This window comes from Pongo pygmaeus, chromosome 23 (genome assembly GCF_028885625.2).
Source record: "Pongo pygmaeus isolate AG05252 chromosome 23, NHGRI_mPonPyg2-v2.0_pri, whole genome shotgun sequence".
NCBI lineage: Eukaryota > Metazoa > Chordata > Mammalia > Primates > Hominidae > Pongo > Pongo pygmaeus.
The window spans coordinates 27,281,503-27,292,683 of NC_085931.1; the positions used below are offsets into that span (position 1 = coordinate 27,281,503).

Consider the following 11,181-nt stretch of genomic DNA (forward strand, 5'->3'; position numbering starts at 1 on the left):
CAAATTGTGCTTTGTAGACAAAACTGTAGAAGGATCTGGGTTTAAGCTTAGTGTCAGCGTGATGAGGACTAGAGGTCGCAGTGAGCTTGTGTTAAGATATCCACCCTGCACTTGTGGCTTTGTCTCTTTTCTGGTTTTATAGGTGATGGGTTCCTCTATGGAATGAACGTGGCTCTGTGGAAGGAACATAGTTAAGGTCAGACAGACCTAGATTCCAAGTTCAGCTTCAACAACTGCTGACCAAGTGACTTTTATGCAAATCAGCCATGTGCTGTCATGAACAGTTTCCTCATGTGTGAAATGGGGCACTGAGGATGTGAAGGGGTGTCCTGAGGGTTCCGCCAGCTGATGCACCATGAAGTGTACATACATGTATAGACAGACACACACACATACATGAGAAGAGTATCTAGTGCCCCTTTTATGCATTCATGAGTAACTCAGAATGTTATGTGAGATATTAACAGACATATGTCATTTTCAACTAAAATTATCAATATTTATCTTATAACTAACAGATGCTTCTCTGTACACTGTAGGTTTCATGTACATTTCTTCAATCACAAAATTTTTCACCAATCTATTTATGTCTAGTATCAGAAAGTTAAGCAAGGAGATTGCAAACCAACACAGCACCTTTAGTCTGGATTTTCCCAGAGCCCCATTTGTGTTAGTGTCCTCGGGCTACTGTAACAAGTTGTCAAAAATGTGGTAGCTTCAAACAACAGGAATGGAATCTCTCATAGTTCAGAAGTCCAGAATCAGTTTCACTGGGCTAAGATCTTGGAGTCATCAGTTCTGGCTCCTTCCGAAGCTCTAGGGAGCAGTCTGATTTAGCTCTTCCAGCTTCTGGTGGCTTCTCTCTCCTGGGATGTGGACACATCACTGCAATCTCTGTCTCTGTGTTCACATTGCCTTCTCCACTTCAGTCTATGCTAAATGTCTCTCTACCTCTTGTTTTTTTTAGGACACGAGTTCGCATTTAAGTCCCAGTTGATTAATCTAAGACCATCTCCCTGTTTCAAGCTCCTTAATTTACACCTGCAAAAGCTGTTTTCCCAAATGAGATACATGCCTAGTCTCCTTGGAATGAAACCTCACTATTTGGGGATGATACCTAGTACTACACCATTACATAACCAGGTCTCAGTGTTAGTCTTGTACATACATCACAATCTCTCTCTCTCTTTCTCTCTCTCTCTCTCTCTCTCTCCATACACCCTGGCTTCCTCCTTTTCTCAATGTCATAAATCTCTTCAATTCCTTAAGTGTATCCAGTGATACCTATAAGCAAATAAGTATCTGAGAAAAGTCTCAATCAATTTAGAAATTTATTTGGTCAAAGTTAAAGAAATATCAGTGAAACAGCCTCAGGAGGTCTTCAGAATGTGTGTCAAAGGTCATCGGGCTGCAGGTTGGTTGTACACGTTTTAGGGAGACATAAGATATCAATCAATACGTGTAAGCTGTACATTGCTTTGATATGGAAAGGCAGGACAGCCCGAAGGAGGGGGGATGTTGGGGACTTCCAGGTCATAGGTGGATTCAAAGATTTCATAGGTGGTTGAAAGAGTTTATCTAATGACCTGTAATCAACACAAGGGAGTTTCTGGGTTTAGAAAAAGGGTTTTGGAGCCAAGGTTGCATCATGCAGATGAAGCCCTCAGGTAGCAGGCTTCAGAGAGAATAGATTGTAATTGTTTCTCAGTAGACTTAAAAGGTGCCAAACTCTTAGTTAAATCTCTCTGGGTCAGGAAAGAGACTTAAAAAGGGGTAGGAATCTCTACAGAATGTAGATTTTTCCCACAAGAACCAGCTTTGCAGAGGCATTTTTAAATACATTAAATAACAATATCTTGGGGAAAATACTTTGATTTCTCTTAGGACGTGGTATCTGTCACATTGGTATCTTATTGCTATAAAGAGTTTTCTTTGTCAGTCTCAAGGTCTCTGTCTTCATATTAAAAGCTGGTCAGTTGTGCCTGAATTTTAAAGGGAAGAGGGTAAGTTAAGGCATATCCAGTCATCCGTTCTGATCATGGACTGCATGTATTTCAGGTTGATTTTGGTGTGTCCTTGGCTGAGAGGAGGAGTTCATTCAGTTGGTTAGGGAGCTTAGAGTTTCATTTTTGGTTTGCACACCTATGTCCAGGTAAGAGGGCCCCACACAGGAGGGCTTGCTCAGAACCTGGCTTGCAGGGCTGCTTACAGACCTTCTGTGTCTCCTGTTGTCATGCACAAGGCAGGACACAGCCAATGACAACCCTCAGCCATCCGGGGAGAAGCTGTGTCTGCAGAGGACGGTCATGAGCTGTGAGTCTGGAGACCTGTGATTGTCTTCAGGGGCCTGTAGTCCTCAGCTTTCATAGGAGTTGCGTGGGCACTGGCTCAAATAGCATCCACCAGGATTCTAATCAGAATATCTCATTCACAGAAGGCAGTGGGTGATATGACAGCACAGAGGGACTCTGTGGGGCCAGCTGCATGGAGCACTCTGGGAGAGTCACTGGCACCCGTGCTAGACAGAGCTTCATGCAACTTCTGGAGCACACAGATTTAGATCTCTTTACATCATTTTGAAAGATCATTTATCATTCTGAAGGAAATCACTGTAATTAACTAAGGTAACATCTTTAATAGGTAGAAAGAAAAAAGTGATTATTTTATTGCCAAGATGATTACAAGAAAAGAAACAAACAAAAATAGCATGAAGGAAAGAGCAACACTAGACTGAGGGCTTTGGGTAAGAGGTTGAGACTTAGTAGTGAATCCCCTGGGCCATCTTCTGTCAAAAGGGAGGGACAATCAGCAAAGGGAAATATGCAGTAGAGGCAAAATCTTGGTTAGTAAAAGAATCCTAAGAGAAAACAAGAAGTCTCCTTCCTGAGCATCATGTTGGTGTCGGGAAGATGTACATAATCCCCCCATTCCATGTCTTATACTTTTCAGCAATTAGGGCTCAGCATGAATTTAGAAGACACCATTCACTTCACAGCAGATGGGGACACAGTCAAGGCAGCGGTGAGAGGCAAGGCTGGGCTTTCAGTCTCAGAGCACAGAGCAGGTTCCCCACTACTCCGCACCCTGGTGTCTCCTCCCAGATGTTCCAGATGTTCCACCTCATTCTTGCCTTAAGGGCTCCAAGTTGTTAATGGGACAGTAGCCCTCTTCCTGGGAAACCAGGATTTCTAAGAACTTGGCTCTCTTTTGTGTATTGTGGGGTTTGTTTGCCATCTAGAGGCAGGTTTTTGGCATAGCAACTTATAGGCTTTTTCTACTTGTGATAGCGAAAATAAATACATAAATAAATTCATCATAAATAATAAATTGACTTAATGCATTGAATCTGTAAAAACGCAATAAGGTCAGTTTAAGAGCTTAAAAGAAGCCTGATGAGGTTAAAAAGACAAATGACTTTTAGTAAAGGACAGTTGGAGCAAAAGATGATTCTTTCTTTAATCGATGACATTTTAGGAGTAATTATCAAATGGTAAATAAAACTTGAAATAAGCTGATAAAATATAATTTTATATGCAAAAAATATTTCCAAGAATCATACAAATACATTTTCAGATTAAAACAAACAAAAAAAATGTGGGTTTATCATCAGATCCGCTAAATGGAAGATTTCTCAAATGTGTGCTTGGAGCAAAAATAACATTTATCTCTATTTGAAAGTTCAAGATTTTTGAGCTTTAGAAGAAAACAGCTTTCCTTTCACTCTGTTCCACTCATGCTTCTGAGGATGGCCATGGGGGCTGTGACTGTGAGGAAGGAGGAAAGCTGTGCTCTAAGGGTGGTTGTGCCTCCTGCGCACCTGAGTGACCTCATGGAACAGAGCCAAAAGACGCCACCAAGGCCACCCACCTGCCTCTCCACTGCCATGGCACAGACACAGAAACCTTGTCACATTTGGTCAAGTGTAACTAGAAGCTTCTTTGTACCAGCCACTTTTGATTCTGCTTGTATCTTCTCTCAGGTTCAGGGGATCGTTCACCTTTCACCATTTTGTTTTGAGAGTGTAGCCCTTTGTTACATCAGCATTATATAAGTTGTTTGTTTGTTTAAGATATCTAACTATCTTGAATGGGTTGGGACTAATCTTGTGTCTCACAGCAAAGCAGAAATTCAAGGTCACTAGAGGCTATCAATTATATGAGGGCTAAAGATGACGACATCATTGCTTAGCTCGGGGTCATACTACTTACATTTTTTTTTTTTTTTTGACAGAGTCTTGCCCTGTTAACCAGGCTGGAGTGCACTGGCACAATCTCAGCTCACTGCAACCTCCACCTCCCAGGTTCAAGTGATTCTCCTGCCTCAGCCTCCCGAGTAGCTGGAATCACAGGCACATGCCACCACACCTGGCTAATTTTTGTATTTTTAGTAGAGACAGGGTTTCACCATGTTGGCCAGGCTGGTCTTGAACTCCTGATCTCAGGGGATTAGCCTGTCTTGACCTCCCAAAGTGTTGGGATTACAGGCATGAGCCACCACACCCTGATACACTTCATGTTCCTTAACTGAATTCTGTATAATGACTCTTAAGATCAACGATTCATTTATCAGTATTTTAAAAACATATGGTGTCACCTTTTTTTTCATTTGCAGGCTCCAGTGTGATTAATATCTATAAAAATATTGCCATACAATTTTTAAATGTAACAGAAGTGGAAATTTGGAATTTTAATTGCACTTACCATGAAATTTGTTATATTGGAATAAACAATCATCCAAGTGTACTTTCTACCCTTAGCCTGAAGCAGAACGTCTTCTGTTGATTCTGTCATTATTTTGTGTCTATCACAGTGTAATTATATGTACCTCATGTGACTCATTATTGGGTTCAATATCATTTAGAACACTATATTTAATAAAATCTGTGAAAAGCATAGATGCTCCAGGCATTTACAACTAAAACATTGAATTCAGATTCATTTTCAGGTAATGATATAATCATGTGAAAAGAATGCATTTCTGTATTTTTTGAAAGCTTTTCTTTTGAAAACATAGTAATACATTTCTACTCTAAAATAGAACTTAGCCTAAATACTTCCAAAACCTTTAGAATTTGGAAGAAAAAGAAAAATCTCACATAATTCTGAATGTTCCCTTTTTTCCTTGAAATAAACTTTATATTTTCCATCTTTGAGTTTCTGCAGTTTATTTTCAAAGGCCACTTTTGGAATTGTGAAAACTCTGCTTTCACTTGGCAAATAATAATTAAGAGTAATCAATCTTTTAACATTAAGATCTCATACCTGCCATGAGTTTAAAAAGTCTATTTGAATAATCCAACATAACACACTTTTTCTAAGTGTTAGCTGTACTCCCCTGCACACAGCTTGTGTAGAATGCTTTTACCTGTAAGACACTGGAGAGGAGGGTTTGGTGGGAGTCAGAGAGCAGAATCAGGAAGATGGGAGAGTATGAATTTCCCAATATGAGTAAGTGTTATCGTGTGTGAAATAAACCCCAAGCTGGTCATTTCCCATATGTGTTCTGCTTGTGTTGTCACTAAACTGCATCTATGGTCTGGTTATTCTGACAGTTGCATGTACTTGACAAATGTGGGCAAGACAGGGAGGGTGAGGATGTGAGCTTTCATTCACTCTCCCTTCATCATAGCTGGTTGCTCCCAGGGCACGCGGCCCCCATGAATTCTCCTCCTCCTGATGCCTTCCCCAGGCTGTGACTGCTGGTGGGGCCTTAACATATGAAATCCGAGGTGCTACTGAGGCTGTCATGGACCAGCGTCCTCAGCAGCAAACGCTGCCCTGACATCCCCAACAGCCTTCTCTTCTGCAGACTCAGAGACTCTGCTCAGCTGTTCCCTCAGACAAGCAGCCCATGTGGGCAGCTGGGCCAACCCAGCAGGGAGGTTTCTGTTCAAGCATGTAGCACTGTGGGAGGAGTCTGAAGAGCCTGCATGCAGTAATAAACCCCAACATCCTCAGCCTCCACCCTGCTGATTTTCAGTGTGAAATCAATGCCTGACCCACTGCCACTGAACCTGTCTGGGACTCCAGAGGCCTGGCTGGAACCTCATAGATCAGGAGCTGTGGAGACTGGCCTGGCTTCTGCAGGTACCAATTCAAATAGGTGTATTCATCATCAGTATCCAAGAGGCTCTCACTAGATCTGCAGGAGATGGAGGCTGGCTCTCCAGGAGTGACAGGCAGGGAGAGTGGAGTCTGGGTCATCACAATGTCCCCACTGGATCCTGAAATAATAACAGAGAAGTGCAAGGTTATATAAACACATTTTGAGCAACTTTCATGATTTTCCTTAAGATTTTGATTTACAGTTACATATTTTTTCAAGTTTTGATTTTTATCATGAAAAGTAGACTTTCTAAAATGAACCAATTTGTTACTAGCTAGCAGGGAGCAATTTATTTTCAAGAGCTTAATCAGGGCACTGGTCATTTTTCCTGGGAGATGATTCCTGACTATTCTCGAGACAAAAAATATGAGTAATCTTTCCCGGAGCATCGACCATGTGCCCGTAACACATGGTTGAAATAAATATAGGAAGCTGTGGAGACCCCAGATCTCACCCTCCCACCCCATTTTCCCACGTCACTTTTGATCCTATCCTTACCAGGGACCCAGAGCATTAGCAGCCCCAGGAGCTGAGCAGGAAGCCTCATTGTGAGAAGGTGAACTGAGGAGTCCTGATCAGTCAAGGCAAGGTTAGAGCTGAGCTTTTATCTCAGACTCACAAGGGAAGGTCTTCCCTAGGGGACAACATGCAAATCCCCTGGTGGGTGCAGTGGTGTGAAAAAGGTTGATGGGGCAGGGGGAAGGTCTCCTCTGTGAACAATGCAACACAAAATGTTTGCTGGAGCCAGACAAATGTAGTTCAAGTCAGGTTTGCCTGTGGTCAAGGGAAGAAGGCTCTGACTGTGAAAGTTGGGACCCTGGGCAGGGACACGTTGGGCAGTGCATGCCACACTGAGAACGCACAAGGACCCTGACAACGTGGAAATGTGTTTCTAGGATGCATCTTTGGGAGGTGAATGCCATCCTGCAGAGCTCCCTCCCAGTCAATCTAGAGAAAGAAAACAGCCCCATTCCCACAAGCACAGACGGGCAGAGGGCCTGCACATGAAAAGTGCTCCTGAGCCAGTTCAAGTGTTGCCTGGTATGTGCTGTTTCCAGGATAACTGTTCAATATTATTCAGTGCAAGTGTTAGAATCTCCCCCTGATGAGTGAGCCCCAAAAAAGCGCTCTGTCCAAGGGCCTCACAGGGAGAATGATGTGGGTCTCTACATTTAGAGCCAAGAGCCCAGCATAAGTAAGAGGCAATGGGGCAGGAATGTTACCCCTCAGGCAGTGAATATAAAATTCCTGGTGACCAACTGTTCAATATGGGATAATCCCATCATAATCATCTCACATATACAAGATTAACCAGCAGGATCTCATAGGGAAGAATTTCCTTGGTTAATGATACAAAACAAATAAGAAATAACATTGCATGATGTTTTTCTGAGTGGTGCTTAGGAAAACTCTTCTCACACAGTCTCCCTGGTCATGTGGGATCAGGTCCTATGAGGGCTTCCAGGTTATTGCCAACCCTGAGTGAGACCTGAGTCACCCCCAGCCTGGATGTGGTGTAGCCACAGCCGTGAGTCTGCAGTCGAAAAGGAAATTTTCTATGTGAGAAGAGCAAGGACTGCATCTACAGTTTTATGTCTCAGGGTAACCTGGACCTGTAACTGACATTTTCATGGTTTTGTGTAAAGATGTGCACAGTTCAGGGATGTGAGTCTTTCACACAGCTGATCATTACAAAGGGAAACAATCTCATTTTTCTTTATTTGTTAGTGGTGTGCTTAATATTTAATTGAACAGCTCCTGAATAATGGTGCCAACACCAAACACTATCACAAAGACAGTCACATTTCAGGAAAAAAAAAAATAGGTACAACTGAAAGACTAGCTTGTAGTGCTATGTAATCTTGGGTAATTTAACAAAAATGTATATTTAATTGCCCAAGAACACAAATACATGAAATTCTAGGTAAGATTTCAGAAGAAAGCTTGGTTTCAATGTCTTCTGAGAAATCTACCAAAATAACCTTTTTTCCAAGATTGGAAAAGATAATTGAATAAAAATAATATTATTGACCTTTCAATATTTAACACCATTGCAATAATGTGGGTTAAGGAGATCAAATTGTGCTTAAGAAATTCGATTAGAATAAAGGCTCACAGTAAACTGTAGAAAACTATTTCTATTTACTCTTTTCTCATTAAATTTAATAACTTTTGTGTACTTGACTTTTTCTTATGTTATTAGCCAATTCAAACCTGCTTCTTATTCTTCAAAAAGTTAGACTTCTAAATAATCATACTAGTGAACAAAAGAAACATCAGAGGCTGAAGGAAAAGAAAAAGAAAACACAATCAGCCTAACTAAAGTAGAACGACATGGTGCATCATATTGTAAGTTTTAAATAATTATTCTGAAAGGGTATTAAATGAGGAATCAGTTCTATCTATAATTAAAAACAACTTGAATTGCAGGGAAGTGACTAACAACAAAAAAATTTGTCAGGTTTTCTTTTACTAAAGGTCAATTCTTGAAAATGTTGTTTTTGCAAAGTATTCTTTAAGATGCTTGAATTTAAGGTAGTCTTGCTATTTCCTGTGAAACTTAGTAATACATCGTTAAGAAGGTTACCATTGTGATTTTTAAAAATCTCATGATCTGTTGCCGTACATAAATATAAATTGTGAAATTTTGTAGAAATCTTTTTTAGTCAGAAAAGAGCTTTGAAATTACTCTTTATTACCTATAGACTTAAAGGATAATATTACTAATTCTGATTAGAAACCTCCCTCTCTTATCTGTTGACACATTATGCCAAGGCTTTCACAACAGCAGATAAACCTGGTCACTCCACAATGGACACAGATCAGAAGGTGTCACAACCACCTCCATTTGCATCTAGGTGTGCGGCAGGCCTCTGCCTCTGAGTGTCTCTAACATGAACCGTGGTCACCCGAATGAGGGAGGACTTATACAGGTGGGGTTTATTACGGCTGTGTCTCCTTTTCCTGATGCGGTTAGTTTGGGGTCCATAAAACTGGGAGCAACTGCATTATTCGTAAGACTTGGGAAGAGTCTTAGAAGTGGAATTGTTTGTGTTCATGACCCTGGAGTCAGTGTTTGGGGTGGACATTGTGATCCGATTTGTAGGGGATTGGAAGGACTTGCGGGCTCATCAAGGAAAAAGAGATGGCCACGGGGGCAGTCGCACACATGACTTTATTGGGTGACGTTTTGTCAGGTTTGCAGAGAGAAGCCCCTCCCAGCAGGAATCTGTGCAGAGAATAAGGTGCCAGGGTTGCTTCTCAAAACGATGGGACACTGGACAAGGGGCTGTGTGTCTAGGGGACGCCTCACAGCAGCACAGTGGGGAGTTTCTGGTTTAAGGTTTTCATAACTGGGGTTTATCTTACTGCGAGTAGATGTGGTTGAAATTTTCTGGACATGCAAAGTAAGTATTTTCTAAAAGGCTAAAAGTATTCTTCTTTGGGCTGTTTTTAAAATAATTGCATTGTAAAATTTGAGTTTGGAACAGGCCATTAGGAAGTAAACACAGTTTTGGCCGGGCCCGGTGGCTCACGCCTGTAATCCCAGCACTTTGGGAGGCCAAGGTGGGCGGATCACAAGGTCAGGAGTTGGAGACCAGCCTGACCAACATGGTGAAACCGCGTCTCTACTAAAAATACAAAAATTAGCTTGGCATGGTGGCACGTGCCTGTAGTCCCAGCTACTCTGGAGGCTGAGGCAGGAGAATTGCTTGAACCCGTGAGGCGGAGGTTTCATTGAGCCAAGATCGCGCCATTGCACTCCAGCCTGGTTGACAGAGTGAGACTCCGTCTCAAAAAAAAAAAAAAAAAAAAAAGAAGTAAACACAGTTTTGAAATAAACAACATGGGGGCCAGGAAACACAGGCCATCTTTAGCTCATTTATATGTCACTGTTTCTAATTCTGTAGACTTTGTTCTACAGACGGCATTAGTCCATATTTTCCAAACCAACACTACCATGGATGAGGCTGAGTAACACAGAGGCCTGTTCCCCACTTGGGGCACAATGAAGGTTCTTTTTGTTGAAGGGGAGAGTTTCTCTTTGCATGCAAGCCATCCACTGAGCATCCCTTCGTGAAGCTGCAGGTCCTGTGACTGGATTCCTGGCTGCAAGGCACCTGGGGTTGAAGCTGTCTGAATTATCTCACTAACTGTAAATTGTCACTCACTGGAGAATAGATTCACAGATAAATATTCTGGAACACAGACAGTTCAGGGAGTGAAGGCTTCATGAATGTGTATCTTCTGCTTCTGAGACTCCATCTCTCCGGCACTGGAAGAAACAGGGTTGTTCATATGCTGTACCTTCAGACTGTGTTCTAGACCTGTCTAAGCTGACCCTGTTTCCAAATATTTGAGTTATTGTTCTTTACTTTTTCTTGGAAAAAATGTTTAGAAATCCTATAAAACTATACACACAGCTGTGGGAATAAGTGGTGAGTTTTTCCTCTGTGCTTGCTAATCTTTCTGCAGGGCCCACCTCACCTACCAACGAACTGCACAAAGGGAAGCAATGATTCTGTTTCCTTCCTGAGCATTCTGTGTCCACATCACTTCAATCTCTGTCTCTGTCTTCAAATCACCTTCTCTTCTGCAGTCTTTGTTAAATGTCTGCCTATCTCTATCTTATAAGGACAATCGTGATGTCCTTATAAGATAGAGATAGGCAGACATTTTAACAAAGCCTTTTTATTGACCCACCTGGACCAGGGCCCATCTGGTCAACACAGGATAATCTGCCCATTTCATAATCCTTAACTTTCATGTCCGATTAAATTCTGATGAGAAATTAAAATGGCCTAAAAACTTCATCCTGAAGGAAACATTCATATTTAATGCACAGGAACTGCAGATGAAGCCTGAGTTCTCCCTCCTCATCAGAGAGTTGGAAAAGCAGGAGGAAGAGGAGCAAAGCTGGGTCCCTGCCTCCACGAGGGCCTCCTAAGGCTGCTCCTGCTCACAGAGGGTAGGGAAGTTGGATGAGTCAGCTTGCGCTGCCACACCACAAACACTGATCTAGATGACATAAACCACAGAATTTAATTTTCATGTTTCGCATTTCTGGTGCCCAGA

The 11,181-nt window shown here is 41.9% G+C and overlaps 1 gene segment (V, D, J or C); it reads right to left on the minus strand.

Moving 5' to 3' along the window:
- Window positions 1–5,889: 5,889 nt before the first annotated feature.
- On the minus strand, window positions 5,890–6,652 carry LOC129023670 (immunoglobulin kappa variable 2-40-like). The segment is given in 2 exon segments: window positions 5,890–6,223; window positions 6,604–6,652. Coding segments are annotated over 2 exon segments (383 nt in total).
- Window positions 6,653–11,181: the final 4,529 nt, after the last annotated feature.